Source organism: Pungitius pungitius, chromosome 1 (genome assembly GCF_949316345.1).
Source record: "Pungitius pungitius chromosome 1, fPunPun2.1, whole genome shotgun sequence".
NCBI classification, from domain to species: domain Eukaryota; kingdom Metazoa; phylum Chordata; class Actinopteri; order Perciformes; family Gasterosteidae; genus Pungitius; species Pungitius pungitius.
In genome coordinates this window covers 10,514,114-10,537,947 of record NC_084900.1, presented here as the reverse complement: position 1 = coordinate 10,537,947, position 23,834 = coordinate 10,514,114, and the positions used below count along the sequence as shown (strand labels likewise).

At 40.7% G+C, this 23,834-nt stretch overlaps 1 protein-coding gene across 13 annotated transcripts in view; it reads right to left on the bottom strand.

Annotated features, from left to right (window-relative positions):
• Positions 1 to 23,834, bottom strand: part of nrxn2b (neurexin 2b) — a 493,664-nt gene that overhangs the window by 400,956 nt on the left and 68,874 nt on the right. For all 13 annotated transcript variants that reach the window (XM_037480221.2, XM_037480234.2, XM_037480230.2 and 10 more), the window contains exon 3: positions 4,600 to 4,620. In XM_037480221.2, coding sequence (XP_037336118.2) covers positions 4,600 to 4,620 — 21 coding nt within the window. The remainder of the gene's footprint in view (positions 1 to 4,599; positions 4,621 to 23,834) is intronic.

Below are 23,834 nucleotides of genomic sequence, written 5' to 3'. Positions count from 1 at the left end.
ATTCCGAATAGACCGACATGTGTGAGTTGCTCAAGCAATAAAATACACTCCTTCCATGTTGCACTAATAAGCTGTTCCCTATAAAGCACACTGACTCCAGCCAGCCTAGTGCTGGGAGAATAAACTACTGTGTTTATTAGATGTTATGATCATTTATGATAGTGTCAAAAATGAAGAGGCTTTAGAAGAACCAGGTAAAAGCTTCATTAAGGACTTACAAAGGCTGCTAACACAGGAGTTGCCATGGAATATATTCTTAAATATGGGCTATAAATATATTCTAATCCAATTACATATAGCTGTGAAGTTATAATATAAATGTCACAGTGAAACACCAATGCAGAAGGGCAGTAAAAAAAAACCTGGGCCCACCTTACATTCCATTTTTTTCTATATTTTCTTTTCCAGTCGACTCTATAAATCCTTCAATAACCAGTAAAGCTGCAATTCAGTTTCCTACAGTGGCATCTCGGCAATAAGCCTCTTAACTACAGCCTATACGTTTATCTACCAGAAGAGGGACGAAGATGACCCAGATGAAAAAGAGAACAACATAAAGGGAAAGGGAGGAGGTGTCGAGAGTACAGATAGGTGGCAAGAAAACTAAACAAAACGGAGACTGATGAGACAGACATAAGGCCAAAGACAGCTGTGGGGATAAAGGTAAAGGAAGAGGGAACTCATACAGTGATAGATTTAGAGGGAATCGGAAATAGGGGAGTATTATTAAGATTGTATCCCTGACCAGGCATAAATTTGTTGGTGAAGACAACCAAACAAGAGAAATGGAGCAATATGAACTCCAAATACGTAATAGCCCAAGAGTCCAATAGGAGATGATTCAAGACTGTATTTGTTTATTTTCAGGAACAACAAAAGAAAAGGTAAACAAATTAATTTAAGTGAACAGGAGAAATTTGTTCTTTGAAGAAAGCATCGAAATCTGTCCCAGAGCATGTTGCAATACAATGGCATTGCAATAAAGCTTAAATTTTTAAGTCACAACATGCATGTCATAGGTAGCATGAAAAATTATTACTGTCAATGTAAAATAAGATGTGAAAGTTGTAATTCATACAAAAAAACCTGTGGTTTCTTGGTCAGTTCAAAGCACATAAGAGCTTGAAAGAAATTGACAAAGCTCATGAACACATGGTTACAAATATATATTAAGCATTTGTAAAAAAAAAAAAAGGGGGGGGGGGGGCTTTAGCGTGGGCATTTGTGGCCATTGAAAGGTTTCAGAGTGCTGTGCCTGTCTTTAAATGAAAAACGTGAGCAGAGCAGCCCAATCTGGCACACTGAATGCTCTTCTTCACGCACACAGACAAATACTAGACAACACCAGAGCTCCAGGCCATGCGTTGTTCAATCCATTTATCTCTCCATCATAGCTAACAGTATTGCCTGTGGCCACGCATGTTGACACTGAAGCATCTGGAGTTGCTCACAAGTGGACGCCCACTGCATCCCTTTAGACTCTGTTATCACAAAGCAGGAAAATAGAACGAGAGAAAGGAGTCTGGGCTGTGTGGGGTGAAATGAACGTCTTGTGAGAGCAGGCATGGCTGGACTTTGCCTGCGCCAGGACCTGAGAATGTTTTATCGCACTGCAACATCTGGCGGAGGGTGGGCAGGCAGAGGCAACATCAAGGCACCCTACTGCCCAAAGGCTCTTGAGCAATTTCAGAGCTGTAGAAAGACACCATAGAAATCGGTTCCTTTTTCCCCATCCAATGGGTTTACAGTGTGTACCTGCATGTTGGTTTGTTGTTTTTGATTTGCAGCCTATTCTATTCTTTTCAAGTGTTTGTGAGTAAAAAGCCAGCTCGCAATCTTCCGCAATCGATTGCTTTGTTTGAACACTGCAAATCTCCTGTGCGTTTGTGGAAAAATGCACAGTTAAGCTGTATTGATCGAAAAGAATGGACAAAGTGTGTTGTTATGCAATCCAATTATATAAATAAATGCCTAGTGTTCCCAATTTATTTAGCAATGTATCATTTTCTGCAAAGATCAAAGCCAGGTGCTCTTCTTTTTAGCAAATGGTATACAAAATAACATCAGTTGTAATTGAAGGATCATATTCAAGCACCACTTGTTCCAGAAACCACTAAATCTAGGTTAATACCATAATAACATCAGTACATTTAATATTTTCTTCACTGTGTTTCCTGCTTTTGTTGCATTTAGAACACATTCAAAGTTTCAATGATTATGTTTTATTTCTTCCGAGCAAATAAATTTGAATTCCATAATCTGGTTGGATGAGCCAAAGTAATCTCCTATTACTACATGCCCGATGCAAATCTATAATCCTGTATCTCTAGCCAACATCAAAACTCATTTTTTCCACCGGAGAGAAGAAAAATAAATGTCAGCGCCTTCCCCCAAGGGTGAGATTAAGTTGGAGGTCTGAGCGTGGCTAAGAGAGAAAAGTTCATTAGCCTTGATCAGATTGATTAAGATCAGCACGGGGAGCTCAAAACGTCCCTCACCGCAAACAAAGCACCAGGTCACTGTATCTATCAGCCTTCTCAGAGGCCATACACACCGACTATGGTAAGATCTGATTCATCACTGTCCAAATGTATATGAGCCGCTTTCCTTTCAGGCGTATCATTGGTCATTGCCAGTCAGTCAGTCAATCCGTTGGAGGCAAGTTGGAAAAGGCTTTCTGAATGAACAATGCTTTTTGCCTAAGCAAAGTGATTCCTTTGGTTTATCATCAGGTACAGTTCACACAGACTCATTTCAGAAATGCTCTTATTTACATTTGCTAAGTACATTCAAACTAAAGTATGATTCATTCCAATAGCCTGTATGTACAAAGTCTAGATGGTCATTGTGGCATCACCCATTAGTCTGTAGGCTGCGGTTTATAAGTCAAGTTTAGCGGTTTGGCATCTTGTAAGGGAAGCCATGGTAGCAGTAGTGTAATGAGGTGATAAATGAAGCGAGAAGGCGGGTTATTTTATTATAGACTTCAATACTCCTTGGTACAATCCATATACCACGACCAACACAACCTGGTGCAGTGAGGGGTTGCAATCTATCCAGGTGGTTAAAATAGCTCAGTCTAGTTCCATTTTGCTGAACTCAAAGCTTCCACTGCATTCAATGTTGGTGTCATTACTAAAGAAACCTTAATGGTGAAACTGTTGCACCAGCAAATGAAGTAGATCTATGCCAACATAATTACTATACAATACTAATGCAGTCCTCCAGGCTGAGGATATTCCTGGATAATAGTGCATAGATTGTGATGTGATGGGCTTTCCAATATGCAAAAATGTCCGTTTATGCACATGCGGCTTACCCTCCCTCCTGTCACTGAGTAAAACTGTCAGACTAAAATTACCCACATTTGTCTCCCTCCTCTACTCATTCGCCACCTTCTCCAAACGGTATCTTGCATCACTCCACATTAGTTTGGACAGAACGCTGTGGTTGGCCCCATCTATTCCTGTTCCCCACTTTTCCCAACATTTTCCCATTAAGGTTCTTCGCAGTACTGACATGTGGTTGACTGCAATACCTCTTACAATCATATTGATATGTACACACGTAGGCACACGTTGTCAGTACCGGGACTTGCATCTCTGATGAATTGGGGGAACAAAATGAGAAAATGTCAGCCTGTACCATTTCACACAGTCTATATACCAAACACACCCCAGAACTCAAATACAGTTCACTGCTTTGGATGATAGCTATGAATTGGCACCACAAATGGCAAATGCTTTACACTTTCAATATGCAACAAGATAAACACCTGCCTGGTAAAGAGTTTTTTCAGTTTTGAATATTTTAGGCTGAAAAAAATAAAAACATGAGCTAAAGGGTGTTAGTCGTAGTGATTTCTCCTGCTGGTTCAGACCCTGTGGTGGGTAATCCATCACTTCAAACTCGCCAAAAAGGAAATTCACCTCCAAAACATCCAAACCCGAGACATCAGTTCACTACCCAATACATAATATATAAAGAATCTCTTTACTTCCAGTCTACTCTGACAACCTCAACCAGTGGTTGAACCTCCGCCTGGAATGTTTAATATGGACAGACAACATCCTGCCAATGCTGACCCCTCCCTAAGGTCTGCTCCATCCACCACCGGTTTAGTACACGACCCTACATCTAAGGAGGCCTGTCATGGGCTCCTAAAAGCAGCCTTCATTCACCTTTGTAGGAAATACGTTCAAGTTAAGCAGGAGAACGTATCTTAAGATCACCACATCATGTAAATGTGAAAGTTTGGTAAATGGTAAACACTGGCCTGATATTTTCCCAGTTTTTTGAGTGAATAAATATATTCCTAAGTATAATATACAATCATATGCTCATATCTATAGAGGTTACCTTGCAGTGAAAGAAAAGACAAAAAATAAATAGAGCAGATCATTTTGGTTGAAACTCCTTCACTTTTGTGAAGAAACTGTAATTTAGGCCCCCTTGAAGTCACTTATAACCGCAGTCCAAAGTAACAATGCTCCTCCTCAGAAGGAGGGCACACAGCATTAACAAGCAGCCAGCATCAGCACTGATGACAGCATTAGGTGAAGCCATCAGAGGGCCTGAGTAGAAAATGATCAGTCTTACCTTCAACAGCATACTCTTCAACTTCAGGAAGGGTCCAAGGAGAAGGCATGAGAAAGAGAGAACACACACAAGGAGATCACTCGTTAAATGTTTTTTGCAAATAAACGTCCTCTCATTGCAAGATGAAAATCTGAACATAGAAGGCCAATGAGGCTTGAGACCTAGAAGTCTTTTTTTCTCCTGACTTTAATGAAAACCTGGAATGCGGCCCGATCCTTTAACCATCAATTATATTATTTCCATCAAAAAAAGTCCAATAGGAGTGCAGAAAACCCTCAGCGAGAAACCACACTACCTCCCTTTGGGAATAGGAGACATCGGTCAAAGGCGATCCCCGACTGAGAGACACTTACACATTTCTCTGTGGCTTAATGATGCACCGCCACAGAGTTATTCAGGCTACAGCAGGATGCTATTCTCACAAAAGCTACTCCCCTCTTTAATACTAGAAAATTAAACTACAGCCGCCTGATACCGTTTATCCCTGCCAGAGAATGTAAAAAAAGCATGTGGCCTGCCATGGCATCCCTGTGGAGAGCTTGGCGTTGGCCCGGCACTGTGGCTACTTTACCAAGTTGTCGTATGGTCAAGTGACTCTCCATGGCACTGGTTCAGTGTATTAGTCAAGTACAACACTCCAGTCTGAACATTAACAGCTGAAGGCACTTTGTGCCACACTAGCATGCAATTTATGGAAAACTATGGGGTCAAGAGAAAAACATTTTGTCTTTTAGATTGTCCACATAAGTACATAGTATCCAAAAGCCTAGATGGCTATAGCTGCTTTTAGCATTAAGATTTGATAACAGCAGCAATTTATTAATATGAAACCCACCATTTGGGGCACAACATGGCTGAAAAGTCAAGAGGATTTCCTAATGCGCACAGTTCATGAAAAAATATTCTTTTAATTGAACACACACTCTTGAATCCTCCAAAGCCTGGACCAAGGTCCGCCCATTGCAAGAGTATACTGGCAATCTGTGTCACCATGAACTTGGGGTTTATGTCAACCATAACTGCAGTTGGTGCTTGTTGCAGTCTAACAAAGACAGTTTGGTGAGTTTTGTGATCATTGTTTGTTGAATAGAATGGCTTTTACAATGCCTTGCCACTTAAACAGTTGATCTCCCAGTTGAAAGACAAATATATTAGCTCTCATCAGTTCTTCCTGACCGTGGCAGACAGAAGTGATAAAATATCATCCAAACATTGAACAAATTATATATCTGCTCATGAATAAATTACTAAATGAATCTTCAAAGGGTCTCTAGTTCAAAAAATGGTACTGCAGGTAACTGAACCACTTCAATATAAAATAAACAATAACATGATGACTCCAGGAGATGTATCCCAATCCTGTCACTTTGGTCTCCTTTTGTCACGCTCCACAGGGAGCTCGAACACCAACTATAAAACGGCAACCCTCAAGGACAAAACATCAAATCTTCTTCACGTTGAAGATGGTCTCCCTAACTAAGCACTTTTCGAGTAAGTAAGTCAAATAAATCAACGAGACCAAGTGTATAAAAAGGTAGCAATACAACGTGGGCTTTAATAAAATAATGAATTAATATGGTAATTAATAAGTAATTTTCAGATGGAAGTAGGGCTGTCAACAAATATTCTATATCTGAATATATATTCAAATAGTTAAAAACAATTTTGAATGTAAAAATTAACTGACTTCCTGCTTTGCGGGTGGCGCGCTGCTGTACTGACTTCATATTGCATGGAAAAAACAACAACTTCATGCACTGGTTTGATTATTTGCTGTTTCACAGCAAGGAAAGTCCCATGTTTACCACAGCACAGCTCGCTCAGAGCGTTCAATGTCTGTTCTATACGCCATAAACTTCTGTTAATGTTAAGAATATTTGTTTCAATCACTGAATGAAGCCTGCCATATTGGGAACAAAAATCACAAACTTAAATTGCTTGCACAAAACTCTTTATCAGCACTCAGAATTTGTTTATTGTTGTCATTCATTTAAATCGCTATGTGCAGAGAGCGCGACTGTGCGGGAGAGAAAAAGAGAAAGTGCGTGCGTGCAAGCGAGCGAGACCAAGGTCTGTGGTCTTGGCCATTATTTCATTTACTTATTTTTCTGTAGGTAATATGTTAAATATGTTTAAACATATTACCTATACAAGTAGTTAGGTCTTGTGATAACATGTCCTGTTATTGACGTGTCTAATGCGCCACCACATATTCAATATTTTTTTTTTTTTTTTTTTTTTAAATCGAATATTCCAACGTAATTTTTGAGCAATTTTGACAGCCCTAGATGGAAGCAGTAGAGAAGCTGAATTCCTTCCCCGGTGAATCCTTGAGAGGAAAATGAGAGACTTTGAGACCTAATCCTTACCAGGCTAAATTAAGAATGTACCGAGTGGAGAAAAGCAGGCCTACATTGAAAAACAACCTCCTCTCCGTCACTATCCTCACATTTCATTGCACATGAAGGAATCTACACAAAACAGATTGAGCAAGACACATGCAGAATATTGCATGCCACAACACCATTTCTAAATTAAAGTGACAAGTATGATTATTGCTTAAAAAATTAGAGCTCAATTATATGTTAAAAAAACGTTTTAAAAAAGCACGTACAATTATACTCTGGTCACATGCCAATGGGTCCATGAGCACTTAGGCCTACATTGCTCCTTGAAGCTGTGAATCTTTGTTACTGATGGGCAGATGGCTCTGTGTGTGGCAGCTCCTGTCCTCGCTGTATGCATGGGAGACTGGGTGAATGACGACATGTAGTGTTGGAGCGCTTTGAGTAGCCTGAAAGACAGCTAATTATGTAGAGGCTATTTACTATTCATCCCAGTGAAAACTTTTTCAAAATGTGTTCATAACGAAAACATCTACAAACTATTCCCCATTTGAACAAGTGTTTCATGAACGACTTGCTTTCTATGATCCACGAGGGAAACTCTACTGGTCTTTGTACGACCCAGTCAGAGAACACACACAGTTTCTGAATGAGAATCCTAACTATAAGCGGTCACTGCACATATAATGCTTCTAGGCAGCCACATGCAATCGAATACGCTCTCCTCGATGGGGAAAAAAAAAAGAAGTGAGTGTGAGATAAACAGCTTTATGGACACAGACCCTCACCCTCAAAGCCATTCTGTGTCGAAATATTCAGGCAGTTAATGAGCTAGAGATGCGCCCATAGTTGACTTCTTTTGAAAAGTAATCTATAATTATCTGAATCATTTTCACATCATGGGTAAGAGGGAGTTCACGAGCAGCATGAAAGCAACCGAATATTTATGTGAAACTTTGGCTCAGGAGAGGCACATGCAAACCACGACGGCCGTATGAAGTACTATAAAGTAAACTGTTTGCCAAGAAAAGGTTGTGACTCGGGATGCCGCTATCTGAAATTTGAATGTCCTTATTGTCTTAAGGGAAATATCCAGGCATTATGGTTTTCAAGATTTTAAGAATGTATTTAATAGGCCTACAGATAATAAACATTAAGTAGGTACTACGAAATTCATGTCAACAAATCTTTAATGTTAAAGGGTCATCCTTATTGGTGATTTGCGTAAAAGCAGTTAAAGCTTGGCAAGGTAAACAATATTCCACTCTTATATGGATTCATGTTGAGAAAAAATGTGCCTCAAACAAATGGATCTTTCCCAACCTTTTGATTAAAGCTAATGTAATCGTAGGGGAAGCCTTGTAAAAGATAACTTTCATGAGGGAGTGGCCTTTTTTAGAAAAATAGCCATTTGCTAAGGAGAACCCAAACTCCTCACAACGCCAAGCAGCACATGACAAATAAAAGAATCATTCGTCTGAATTGCAAACCCTGTATCATGAGACATCAAAATGTTCTTATTTTAGTACTTAGTACTACTGTAGATCCATGAAGAAAAAACATGAACTTATTTTGGCCAGTAAGCATAAACACCAGTGAACATGCCCACTAAGAGTTGAGAAAGTCTTAAACTTTTGGCATTACAACAGGGGGGGCGCACCCACACCCCCAAATTACAACCCCCCCCCTCACCACATTCTTTGTTTTTGACAATATCTGTATATAATAGACAAGCTGCTAGTTAGAAGACAGTTGTTGGATAGAAATGTGCATGCACACTACCCACAGTGCTTTTTATATTCTAATCAGAGTTGGGCTTTGTCCTGAATCCCCCAACATTATCAGAAACTTTCGCTGTGACTGACAAGGTAATCCCCAAGACATGGCATTTTCAGATTTCACAACAAATCTCGACAGCAAAACACAACTTCAATCCTACAAATGTGCAATAAGAGGCTTTCTAATCCTGATAATCATAAAATATTGACTGATTTATCTACCAACAACACAATGTTTAAAGCGGCCCGCAGTTAATATAGGATGTCAAAAAGGGAGAGGAAATGGCTTGGGTCAAATGGAGAGGATTAGAGAAATGCAACATTAAACAGACACATACAGGTCTCTTCACTGGACAGAAACGGCTGTTTTCCATCTCAGCTGTACTTAAAGCACATATGTGAAATGCAGCCCGCCGCCGGGGTGTGAAGAATTACTGAAAGGTTGCCACGCATGCGCGGTCGCTTCTGACAGACGAGAGGCTGGTCTTTTTTTCATATTGATTCGTTTTGCACTCACCCACCCCTCCCACCCCAGCCGGACGTACAGTCCGCGCCACCCAGAACCATAATTTGAGAAATGACATGGGAGCCCCTCTGTTGCCAAAGACATAACAGCACTGAGTTAAAGTTCGAGGATTTAGTAAAGGCAGTGGGTTCCACAAGCACAAGGTGAGTCTGTAATAAACCAAGACAAGGACCGACAGGAATTAAATAAATCAAAGAGGAGGAAGAGGTGGGATGATCTCCTAGCTAATCAACCAATTTTTTATATTAAGCTAACAAACGTGATATTGCTATCTGTATGTACATGGGCCATTTTCTCTTGGCCAGTGAAATGTTGGTGGCTACAACCATTTTGTCCTGAAAAGCAGGTATTTACTCACTATTGATAATGTCTCTGGGAACCGTATTATGAAAGCTATAAAAAGGTACGAAAGGCAGTACTTTATCGTCAATGATGTTACTGTTCAAGGGTGTTAGGCCCACCGAATAACATACATCTCGTACCTATTATTACTTTAGTAAAGCACATTTTGTGTGAGTAGATTTCCTGAAGCTCTACAGCAGCATCAGTCTGACTAATTCAGTCGTTTTTACATCAGAAAACAGGAGTAATGTGTTTCAGCAGGATAGAGCAAAACAAACTGATTCCCAACACTTCAAATGAGACGAGGCTAATTAAGCATAAGACGATCGCTTGTCTAATAGGAGCCAACTGGGGAGAACGAGGGTTAAGAGACAATTTGTTGATGCTCCAAAAGATACAGCTGTGTGTGTGTGTGTGTGTGTGTGTGTGTGTGTGTGTGTGCGAGCGAGAGCTTTTGTTTGGGGGGTGGAGTTGTATCCAATTTTTCAAATAACTCTCCAACCTGCTCTGCTCTGTGAAGCTAGACAAAAAGTTTTAGCAGGGTAAAATGCCTGCAATGCTGATCATATTCACAAAGGAAGTCTAAATAAAAACGTCACCGTACCCTTGATGCTACGACATTTGTAATGTGACAGAATATAAATAGGTCATTTGCATTTCATTTCCATCTGCAGGTATTGGTGATTGGAAGTAAAGTGGAAAATCGTTAAAAAAAATTAAAAGAACACTTGACTGAGGCAAAAGAAAACACTTTGAAAGTTAAACACATGCCGACTGTGTGGCATAGAGCTGAAAACAACAGTAACATCAAGAACACGACTTAACATGCATATCTTCAATCACATCAGAATACACATACATTTCCATGTTGTTGTGGTCTCCTTCTCGTCTATCCAGCTTGATTTTCCGTGCGCTTCTTTTTTTACTACCATTAACCATGATTTTAAATTTGATTAAAGTCTGTACAAGTAACATTCATTTGTCTCTTCAGGCCAAAGCTACGGTGTCTGGCAGCAGGATTATTGTTACATTTGGAAGGGATGTACTCTGCCTTTGTAGTTGTACATTACTTCTCTATGACCTACATCCCAGAATGTGTTTGGTCTCCCCTCGATTGACTGTGTAGGAAGAAGGAAGAAGCAGCAGCGGCTCAGTATCATCTGTGTATAACTGTGAATATGACAAATTAAGAGCAGGTATGCATACATACTTTGAGTGGTTTCTATTATAAAACACTACTTTTTAAGAGTACATTAAAAAAAGAACGTATGGATCAAGTTAAAGATGCCATTTGTTCTCCCTGAATATGGACTATTTTCTCTACATGTGAGCAAATCTGACATTTTATTATGAATTGAAATGACTTCTTGTACTTTACCTAATCCCTGTTCAGGGTGACCTGAAGAGATTTGCTTCTATTGCTCCTTAAATCTCTGACTATGATCATGAACTCATCAAAGGACATAAAGAGATCATGTTTCTTTGTCCCGCTCTTTCAAATCCTCTGTCAGATTATTTCTAACAATGGATAAAAACCAAGGTTAGATTAGTATACAAATACGCAAACATGCAAGGTTAAATTCAGATTAAGGGAGGGCCTTTTTCTGTTTTTAATCATCTATTATGCTAGGATGTAATATTCTCTACTCTCATTTCATACTTGAGGTACTTCAGCTTATCTGCACTTCTATATTACTACAGCACACATCTTATATACGCAATTATATATCCACTATTCATAAAATGTGAAGATTGTTTAATGTAGATGATGATGCGTGTACAGGTATCAGTGAAGCCATTTGTGCTTACAAATCAAATGGTACGCCTTCAACCAAGTTATGAAGGAAAGAGTCCTGATCAAACAGAGGCTGTAGGCTCTTTCAGAGAGCTACAGCAGGCTTGTGATAAAGCCTCAACATTTACACAATTGACAACTATCGATTGCAAAACGAAGACTTTGGATGACATCGTTGGCTGTTCAACACAGCCTGCCAGCATAATCTTTGTGAAGTCTCTGCCTATTTGAGGCTACTTTCTGAGCCATCTGCAATGATTACATATCAGCTAAAATCATAAGTAGATTGTAAAATCTAAAAAGAAATTTGCCTTTATGTTTCATTCATGGGCTCAGTCTGTGTGACTGGTGTAAAGAAAAAGTTGAGCGACTCATTCTCGGCATTGCAGTGACATTTCACCCTCTGGGCTCTGCATCTCAAGTCTCTTTACCCCTGGCAAAGCCATTTCTATGTGAAACACTGAAACTTGAGCATAGCAGTAATGATACCAGGGTTTGAGAGTCTGTCCCAACGGGCTTACAAGGTCAAAATGTAAAGAAATATATCTATAGATTATCATTATGGTGATGACTTTGAGGACTGGGAACGACGATACATCTACGTCATTGATGTCCCAGACGGTTGGCTTGGGGCCTCTCAGCGTGCTCCCTCAGCCCAGCAACTGACAAAAGACACGTCTACACACAATTAAGTGGCATGTTTGTGGCTCCACGACTCTACAGAGTAGGTTGACGCCGTGTATGTGTTCTTTTGTGACCTAATGGCACGTTTCTAAACACGCATAATTCAGCAGTGTAAAAAATGATTTAATGAATAAATAAATCACTTGGGGCATTGTAAAACTGAATTTTAGGTGGTACTGAATTCAAGGAAAATGACTAACTAAAACCTGGGTTTTCGAATGCATTTATATGACTGCATCATAAGATATTTTTAGTATTCTTGCTTCAGAAAGGTCAGTAGAGGAATGGTGAGGGACAGGGTCTGAGAGTTTATCGATAATAGCAGCACATTAGTATCAACATTGAGAACTCACTGGAAAAGAAAATCTTATCTCTGCAAAGCTAGTAGGACGGGGGAGATAGGAGTGAGGGGGGAGATAATGGGAAAAGAGGAGTGGCAGAGGGAGGGAGGGGAGTACGGAGGGGGGGGGTGAACCTTGGCACAGGGCTTATCTCTTTCATGAAAAAAAAGGAAGCCGGATGAGGACTGCTGTGTTGACAGTCGGGCACTGAAGAAAAATCTACGCAATTTGATAAAACAACAAATTTGAAACTCTTGTGAGAACATTTTGGGGTTGAAAGACCACCACCTAGAGCTGGGGGGGTGTTTAACAGGACTGTGGTTAAGGAAAGTTTCTCATCACAAAGGCCATCTCCCCTCACTAATAACCTTGCAACGGTTTTCAGGTAAGATGAAAAAAGACAGTTGTGTGTCAAAAAAACCCATCTGGTTGCACAATGTAGCGTTAAAGATGCTACTATGATGGCTTAGAAAAGATTGTTTTATATATGTTATATGTGCCCCTGTTAGAATGGTATTGGAAACACTGGTATGTAAACTATACAACAGTATTTGTGTGGCGAAGATTAGCTGCTGGTCGTAGAAGCTTTTGCAGCATTCAGTGACAATCCTACAATACTTTGTCTAACATGCTGTCAGCCTACTAATGCAATTATTTACCCTTATTTAACTTATATGATACCATTTCTTTACTCAGAATAATGAACCGATGCACCATTCTGATTGGAAATCCGTTTGGAGGTGTAAAGCAGTTGAATAAAATGATGTGACTGATAATATCTGCTTTTGTAGTTAAAGGAATATTTCAAGATATTATTATATAGGTAGTCTTGCAGACGATCCTTTCTGCTCTGATACAACACACTTTTGCACACGTCCTGATGCTTTTGAAGCCACCTTCAGAATAAACACCGTTTATGTAAAGATTACAGAATGGCAGGATAGTCAAACAAGCACATGACCCAAAAGAAGACGCTGTAAGAGGATCATGTGTGTTCCCTTCTCTCCTCTTTGAGTGTTCACACTGCATTAAACATTACGTTGTATGAGTGGGGGAACGAGCACTTAAAGGCTGTTTTGCCAAAATCAAGATTAGTTCAATTGATATGGGCAGTCTGAATGCTGTCATAAAAGAGAATAATGATGGTTTGACTTTCAATCCCAGGACATTGAATTTGTTGAGACCCCTGCTATAGAAAAGAGGGTCATGCACAAAAAAAGTGACATAGCAGAGTGGAAAACCAATGGTATCCAAGATGGAAGGGGATGAGCAGAACAAACAAGCTGAGAACAAAAAAATAATAAAAAAGGACCTGTGGGGTTTGGGAGGAGTGATTGGGGGGGGAGGCGGCAACAAATCTCTTAATCTCTCCCTCGCTCTCGCTCTCTCAGGCGATGTTTGTTTTGTGCTGGTTTGGCCTGAAGTTGCCCGTCGATCCCCTCGTAAATTGCCTGTGTCGATCCGGCCTTACAAGCTTCCACACACTCCCTGAGTCACCGTTAAAATGGTCACGCCAATAAAAGTCCATTCACTTGTAATGAATTGAGCGCATTTCTAAAGACTAAAGGGCCTGATTTAGTGACAATACTTGATGATCCTCGATTGAGTTAGGATTGAGCTAGTCAGCGTCTCCACTTCTAAAACACTGCTGGTATTGTTGGGGATTTGTAAAAGAAAAATAAAGCTGGCAACCTTCATTCCCTCCCCCTCATCTCTGAAATAGACTTCTAGACACTGCACGGTATGAAGGGAACGACCTGCCTTTGGAATAATTTACCTAAAAATACAAGTGTACTGTCTACGGCTGACACAATATTAAATTTGTGTTGGCCAATTATTGCACCAACATTTTATTGCAATATTATTGCAATTTTCAGACCATTTTATGCCACTGATTTTATATCCGGCGGAAAAGCGTGCCGCGGCAGCTGGGGAGGATGACCGGTGGGTTTTGACTGCCGGCAGGCCGTCGCGCTACGTGGTGGCAGGGAGAAACTGAGCGGCCCGGTCCCGCTAACAATCGGTCGGCCCGGGATGAACGCATCAGGGACGATGCCCTGCGTTCATCCCGCCCCAGAGAGACAGTCTGGAGGAACAGACAGGAGTTCAGGTTGAACGAATGGGTGGATAGTTGTTGTTGGAGGTGAGATTTTAGCTTAGTTGTGTTTCCCGTTTTTGGTGCCACTGTTTCTAAACAAAGTCGACATACTGGCTCATTCACATTATTGGCTCTCTTCTCTCATTTGGCTTAAAGCCAAAATGTTCCCACATCGGAGCTGAAGATTGTGGCTTCGTTACCAAGTCCATTTGGACTTGTTTATCCTAATTGTCTGTAGATGTCATGAAACATAACACCTCATAACACTGTGGGTTCATGCATCCCTGTCGGTGTCCGCTCTGCATGTTGAGCCGCTGCCTAAGCCCCGCCTCCAACAATGAAAGCAGACAAGGGGGAAGGGCAATGGGTTAAAATGCTGGTGACGTTCATCTATATGTAAAATGAGTATCGCACCACCAAAAATGATGGCACTAATTTTCCTATACCGTGCGATAAGTCAATATATTGCATATTGCGACAGGCTTAGTACTGTTACGTTTGACCACATCCTAGTTTTCATCTCACCTGCATGTTCCCTTATTCTCCTGTCATTTCAGATCCTCCCACATTATCAGCTCTTTACCCTCACGTGCTTCTCCCACCTGCAGCACATTCCCTTTTCAGCCACTCATCATTTCAACCGGTCACATTCTGTTGTTCCCTGCCATATAGTGTGCTGCTTTTGCAATGTTTTCCAGCATTTTCCCAGTTAGCCCAATATACTTCTGGTCTGACCTCAACCACAGATTTCCTTCTCAGATTTGATTGCCTGCATTATTGCTATCCTGGTTCAGAGCCAGCCTGTTTCCCCGCCTGGCCCTCTGGATTTGTTTGCCTGCGGACTAATCTCCCCGTTTTGACCTTGTCTGAACTTGAACCTGTCTCTTTCATCTTTGTCCAAGTTTCATCGTGTACCACTAACCCTTACACGTATGGTACGTCAGAGAAGTGCAAATTTGATGAGCAGCCTTCTACCATGTGGCTGCAGAAGCTCCAAAGCCACTGCAGGCATAAGGAAATGAATGATCATAGCATGTCATTTGATGCCAACTGTCCAATTAATTAGACACAAGATGTTCCTATTTAAATAACGGCGGTTAAATCTGCTTGTCTGTCTTGACAGATTGTGTGTGGATGGAAAGCCGCAGCTCTCGCTCTTCTGATAACTGCCCAGTGGAGTCACTACAAATCGCCAAAAGCCACAGATAGGGGACATTTAAAAAAAAAAATTGCCACGCTGGGGTAAACGCAGTCAAATCCTAGAGGGTTGCATTGTGAGAGAACTGCTGATACTATAATCTCCAGGTAAGCCGATGTAACGCCCGCATCCCTGCTCTTTGAACATTGAGCATGAAACTCTTGCAAAGGACCATGACAACACCTCCAGCCCCCCTTTCCACCCAGAGCCGATTACCAGAGCTGTGAGGTCAAGAGAAGCTAATGGGACTTTGTCTGGAACTGGCCAGTGTGCCCCCGAGGCCGCTGGATTACATGCACGAAGGGATTCTAAAACGGAAAAGTATACAGTGCGAGAATTAAATACCAAGAAGGCAGAAGTGGAGAGAAACATGTTTTCACTTTGTTTGCAAAAGCTTAAGAAAGAGCAAAGCCCAATAACACAGGTGAGCTGGAAGTCTCGTTTTATTCCTAGCAGTCTGTATCAGTGGAGGAGTATTGATTTGTTTCCCTGCAGCTTTGAAAGATCAGGTGTTATGTGCACAACAATGGGCTCTAGAGCACAAAAATCATTTTCCTCTGGATGCCGAAAGTATTTTGTCTTCTGCGAAGAACTAATACAAAAACTGATTAAATAGGCAACCAATAGCGCAATGGCTAATACAAAGTATGCCCAGTGCTTTGCTAAAGGCCTTCGGTCTCACCACCGTCACTTTTGGATACATACAGTATAAAACTAAATGGCACTAAGGCCAATCTTAATTTCTTTCATCATGAATCGCCTTGTATTTGAGAGAATCAGCCAATTGCTTTCTAATTAAATTCATTCACACCAAGAACTGATCTATTCATTCATCAAATATATTTCTATTCTTACCTTGCATTGGTGTTGACCATCTGTTCACAGCGTGTGACCAAGAACTGTAGGCTCTATGAAGGCTGCATCAATACACATATGCAAAGATAGCGGTCACGCTCAGGGACTTGCAGTGCAATTAAGTTTTCCTTTTTTTATCAAGTATTAGAAACGCTAAATCACTACATGAAAACATCCTATAGCCTCAAGTCCCCCCGAAGCCCATTTTGAGACAATACTGAGTCAAAATTTTTCTTTCAGGCACAACCATTTTCAGAGCAAACACTTGATGGCACAATATACAAACATATCATTACAGTAGCCAAAAACAAAATTGAAAGGTAAATGATTTTCCTCCTGGTCTGTGAAATATTGGCGTTTAAGGAACCACCGGTTTAGCACTAAATCATTTCTCCCATTGTAGAATCTTATGCCGTTGTTGCCCTCCAGAGAGAAAAGATATTTGCGTGGCGGTGAATGAAATGCTGAGCTTTCAAGTACAATATCAAGTTAGGGTTAGAGAAATTGCGAACACGGTTAGAAGTGAAGAGCAGAAAGCAGTACTAGCTCACAAAGTCAGAATCCACCCAAATAAATAGACATACCATTGTCAAAACAATTGCTTGTTTCAACACAGTCTGCTCACTCACTGCCATCTTCGTGAAAACACTCAAACTTAAAGTAAATAACGCAGGTCAAATGTGACGTTTCTGGAAAAACATTTGACAGCCTGATGCATACCGCCATATTTCTGAAAGATGTAAGACTATTGATCAATAATATGCATGTTTGTATGTACTGTACGTGAGTAGGTGAGTTGATCTACGTAATCTGAAATTGGGACTAGTATCTGCTTGGGTTCAAGTATGTTTCGCTGTTCATATCCCCCCCAACCCAGCCACTTGATTTTATGCAATGGGAGTTTAAGTGTAAGGCAGCAGAAGCTGGTTTCTGATACACTTTAGTTCAAATTGAGTGAATAACGTCTCACAGCCAGCTGTCTGCCCGTCTGCTCCGTGGCTCTTTAAATGGGGAAACAAGTTGTTTCAGCATTCCAAGTATTCTTCAAATCTTTATTCAACTTCCGCTTCTATTTCCATGCTACCTTTCAACTCAAGATTTTCAGCTATTAAAAAAATGCATCTGTTTCAGGACATTCCAGCTGGAGAGCTTTCTACCGCTTATGCTTGAATGAAAAAAATCAATATAATTGATTTTAACATTGTTTTCAGATTCATTTTTTCAAACCTTAATGTTCTTCAACTTTAAATTCACCATCAATCTTTCAGCTACAGTCACCATTTGAACTTTAACATGTTTGCATAGGGTCCCTAGGAACTAGTCACGACCAAAGTTTGGGAAAGAACAGATTGTCCCCAATATTTTTTTCATTTGAATTGCCTGTTAAAGAAATTAATTTGCACAATATATTTGCAAACTCATTTGTATTTTTATCCATACTATGACGCTAAAAAATTGATCTAATTCCAATGCGTCATCAAGCCTGCGAACAATATGCAGAGTCAGAAACAGTAATCGTTGCTTGTAGAAAGTGCAGAGAGTAGTTAAACTGTAAGCTACTTAATAGGAAATAATAAAGCCTCGTATCAGGATTTCATTTGGGCTTTGCATTGATAAGGATGATCCTTTGTGGACAGGAAATGCCACCAACAGAATAAACAAATATACTTGTAGGTAGTAAAAAGGTGCTATAAATGTATGCATTATATAATCAAATGCATTTCATTGCTCAGAAATCCAGTACAGATAATTCAAGCCGACTACAGCTCCATAAAACCTGAACAAACTACTTACAAATTAAAATAGAATTTCCGAATAAACCAATGCATTGCATGTACTTCTCATTTTGTTAATCAAGGAATTATCTTGAAATGCATTCAGGAAATTCAAATCCAGTGCAGATTTAGTGCAGGTTGAGGAAGCAGCAGCTTCAGGACCACCAGGCTTGCAGGTGAGGTGTTTCTGATGGCATTTTGTTATTAATCACCATGGATTAGCAGTTAAATTGAAGGACGTTTGGGGAGGTTGTTGGACTGCTTGGATTTGCAGTTTAGGGAAAGGTTTAACTAACTGACAGGGGAGACTCCTACCCTGTTGTGTGTCCAGTAAGCAACACTACCTACTAGGAAGCTGTAGGAGTTCTTAGGGCAATGCCAAGAGAGGTAAGGGGTCTCGTTGGCCAAGTGGAGAAGCTGATCAGAAACTTGTTCAGATGTCGTTGCCCGTTTCCTCAGGCGACGCTGAGCTTCAGTGCGTTACAAACCTGGCAGAGGTCGGTGGCTGAGCAATGGTTTGTATGCCATGAGCATCAAGTTGCTCTGAACAAGATTGCGTTTAAAGATGTAAGCCAAATATTCATCTCTGTGAATGATAGAGGTATCTTTGTAGTGCATTTAAATAACATCACTTGCTACTACAACTAATACTACTGCTAATATTACTACAAATACATAGCATTATTATTTTTTTTATTTCAACTTCTGCCATTTCTGTATTTTGAGCAATTATTTAAAACTCATTTCAGCTTTTCTCATTACTTTATTTTCTGCAATGTTTTGAATTTCATTTCAGAATTTATTTCTGTATTTTCAGCTTTTAGCTTTCAGTATTTCAAAGTATTTTCTGCAGGACATTGCTGAAAAATCTAATGGGGTAGCACAAAGTAACTTCAAAAACAAAACTAGCTGGCACGTTTCAATTATGTTGCTTTAGCTGACCCATGCGACTTTCTCACCTTCATGCACGTTTCAAAGGTTACACTGGGATTTGTGTGTTGAGCCAACACTAGAGAAACCCTCAGCCTCTGACAACATATATTGGATCTGAGAAGTAGAAGTTGTTGTGACATTACCCCACACAATATATAGTTACCGTAAAAGGTCAGTAGGAGCCTGTATGAGTTCAGAGACAGATTCAGAGGCTTGGTGAGAGTGAAAAGGCAGAGAAGGGGAGCGAGGGCATCGGCTTTGACCTAAACAGGGAATAAACAAACAAACAGCCTGCCAGGCTATGAGCACACAGAGTGAACAAACAGGGCTGCTAACAAATCACCCTCATATCTATGGAACCGAGCCAGGTATCACACAGGTTATAAAGGTGAGGTGTTGAAACAACACATGGGTGGTGTTGAAGGGACATCTACAATCTTGATAAACTTTTCTTCCCGCACTAATTCATCAATAACAGGTATGCTTTCCGTTCACGTCTCAGCATCACGGCCCAAAGTGCAGGACTTCCCCTTGTGAAGGTCTTAGACACATACCAGACCGATGAGGGGATTCAGATGACTGAGCATCGGTAAGCATCTTAGAGAACTTTTCTCATTCAAGTCGTAAATGCAACATCAGGTTTCATTTACCATTCATATAGATCTCGCTAATGACTCGGAGAGAAGACTGTACTTGCCAGCTGTCAATAATATATGTGAGCAGGGTGTTATCACAAAGTGTGATCATGTGGAGCCGGGAGTGAGCAGCTTCTCCTGATCGCTGCAGAGCTCACTTTTACTGAAATTGTGCTAAGTAGAGAAGTCAGTCCAGACCTTTACTTTGTCTTAGTTTTCCTCAGCATGACACAGCAAGGCTAAAGGAAGGGCAGAGCAGTAGCTGCACTATATTGGGTGAGCCAAGTATGACGGATCAGGACACTGTCAAACCTGCTAATTTAGGATACATGTAAGCGTCTGGTTTAGCCTTTTGTGGCGAAGCCATTGTTATTACTTGCCGTATTGTTCTTATTCATCTGAACACAATGATGGGGCCAATGACTCGTGGGATGAAAGTAGGAGTAGCAATACAAAAAAAGTTATGTTATTGTATCAGTCAGTCAATAACACAAGAACTTGCACAAGAGCATGCTCAAAAGATTCAACTAAGACCAAGAAAACACACATACATGCTCAAATTAAACGCACACCTCACAAAACACACCTAGGAACAACCTCTATCTCCTTGAAAGGTCACTTGCCAATAATGTGCTGTTAAGTCTCAGAAGGGCCTGAGCTGTGTTGGTTCCACTCCACCAGTGTTTATTGTAATTTCATTAACTCGACCTCTGTTATTCTAATTACATAGACATATTGTGCAGCAAATAAAAGTTAATGAGCTTTTATGAAAATGGCTTGACGTGACCTTTTTATATATTCATTCGCATCCCTCTCATGTCCCAGTCAGACTCCACTGTGGAAGGGTCCAAGATATTCAGAAATAAACACTGCCAAAAACACCCTGTTCAATGCACAATAACCCCCCACCTCTTTTCCATATATCATTTGGCCTTGTCATCCATAAATCTGCAAAATGCCCTTTTCAAGCTGCTCATAAACACCTCATAGATCTCCAAAAATGGCACCACACACTGAGGCAAGAGCCGTCCGCAAGTGAGCCTGCAGCGGTCCAGCTTTCTAGCGTCAGGAAGTGATGAATGTTGGAGTGAATGAGTACATTAGTCTGCCAGGCAAGGCCAGCAGGTTTTGGGTTCAGGTGTCCACAAGGGATAACTGTAAATGTTAATAACTTGTAGGCCCTTGGAAAAACTGTACAAGTTAAAGTACTTTGGTCTTTGACTTTAATTACCATAGCACAGGTGTATACTAAGTTCATTTTGGGAAGAATGTGTGCTGTATTGTGCTACTGGAAATCTTTCAACATTGATTTGATTTCAGAAATATAGAGATCGGCTCATAGAGATTGAACACAGGCTCATTTTATTACAAATAACAAATGTGAGATACCATCTCAATAATATTTGCTATATTTAATAGCTAAATAGAGACTTACATATCTGATATATAAACAGCACAGAAAATTCACTGTGTATTATTTTTATAACAATACAAAGTATTTTAATGTGAACAAGGAGACAAAGGGGCTTTTAACTTTTGCAAAACACCCATTATCAAATTCCTTTCTCTTCTAATACACTGAATTAATGTGATTATAATGATCATGTGACCCAGTGGATGGCCCTGATGTTCATCAGCCTGCTGTTTATTAGCAGGACCACCGTTATCTCCTTGTGGTTATTGGCAGAAAAAAAGGGGTACGTGACCAGTAGCAGTTGCTCTGGGCCGCTACATTCGACCCAGAGTGCTGGAAATCCAATAATGCAGGAACGATAGATCTCGAGGAGAAAAGATCCAAACTCAAAAGCTATTACAAAGTCTACTGTTTTTAATTCTGATGTAAATTACCTTGAGCAGCTTCAAGGGTTGTTCCATAATTCATGTTTGTTTCAAATCAACCCTTAATAGCTGTACGGGACTTCTCTTAAAGAATTCACACTTTCCTAATCACAAAAACAACTCCAGATTGGTGTGCAAAACCAGGCCAGTAAAAAGCTGTGATAATGTCTTTTAACCAACAAATACTGTACAGCTTTGGTAAAAAAAAATTAAAAAAATCATAGCGTGGGGGTGTATCCTTCATTTTAGTTTGAGAGCAGATGAAACATTAGCAGGATATGCTGATCAGTCTAGACTCTGGTATGTGCTTGCTTGAATTTAATTTGCTTGGCTTTCCAAAGATGAGTAACTCAGAGCCATCGCATCTCACCTGTCGTTTGGTATCGACTTCTACTTTGGTAAGAATAAATTATCGCTCCAACTGAATCACATGGATTTTCTTGTTTAAGGAGGACCTAGTCTTAGACTTCAGTCATCCAAGTGTAGTTATTTGGTGCCATCCATGTTCGAATATATCAGAAAATAAAGTATGGCACTGTTCTGACCTACCCCATTGAACCATACTAATCGAATAAATGCTGCAGGAGTTCAAATTAATTCAACAGAAAAAGCTGAGACAGGGTTTACAAGAAGTCACAAAAGGATTAGAGGCAGACTGCACATACTTCATACTACGACTGCTTCCTCTGTTAAGGTCAAGCACTGCAGCATACACCAGCCAATCCTAACAAAACACAGCAAACAATCATGACTGCAAAGGCAATTTGGAGAAAATCCTCACAACAGCTAAGGTAGCTTAACTTAGCAGCCACCTCCTTCACTAACATGTTCTGTCAGCTTTCATAAAAATTGGAGAAGACAAGTGTTTTCTAAATGGAATGCACTGGGCATAGAAGACGGACTGGGGTGTAATGCACTCTGGCAGCCATAGTGTGATCGATGTGAATGAGTTGTCCTGTAGCAGCACTGTACCCAAAAGGGCCTCACACTGTTGCTGGAGATGTGGGAGATAATGGAAATGTTTCTAACAGTGTTTTGAACCCACTACTGACCTCATCTCCAAGCCCTTACTGTCCCATGGCGAACTGTAACATCCATCATTCCATGATGTGACAATAGGAACATGGCTGCCTCACCATTCCTCAATTGGACAGTCATTGAACCAGAGGAGAGAATATAGAGAAAAAGGAATCTGAGCGAGTGGAGGACCAAGACAATGTCTACTAAATAAGAAAAACAACAAGCCTCTTGTCTATCTGAAGAAAGGGAACCATCACAACCATTCCACACATTCTTGGTCATTACCTTACTTAGATGACTTGCCCTGGAGTCAGCAAAGGTTGCTTTTGAATTAAGTTAAATGTGGTCGTAAGTAAGCAAGAATCGCTTATTACCACTACCAAGTTTTCTGTTAGCTCCTGCAGTTGACCACACATGAGGCCCCCCACCCCCACCTTAACTCTCTAAGAGGAGGGTTCAGTGGCTCTGTGGACTGCTGATGTGTCAGACATATCACTGCAGGGAAAGTTGACCAGACTCTCGGCTGGCTGCCAAAACCCTAAGAACAAAAGCAGGGCTTCGGAAATGGAACAGAAGGAAGTTGACTGGTCTCTTGTATTTGCCTACTCTGCCACATCACCACTTTCACCCTCCAAACAGCTTGGTCACTCATGTATTCAGGTCAGACAGAGTCAAGCATGTTTCAGTAGCAAAGGTCCTCAAGGCCGGGGTGTTGGAATTCAATATATTCACCAGCTGGTTGCAATTTTTTTCATCAGTCCACTACCAGCACTTAAGACCACTATACACACACCTGGGGCCTCATTTTCTTTAACGGCACAAAGGATGCAAATCCCAAACCAACTTGGAGCTGTCCGCACCACACACCGTTATACCCTCACTGTAAATGATCCGGACAAACACGGATGGACAAAGGCACATTTCTCAAAGCATACTGTGGGTTGGTGGGAGTCTACTCACCTATGTATGCCTGCATGCGTGTGGGCATCGGGGCGGAACTACACAGTCCACGACAGAGCAGTGGGGAAATGTAAACGCCGGATTAAGTAGACAAATGACATGGCATTTAGT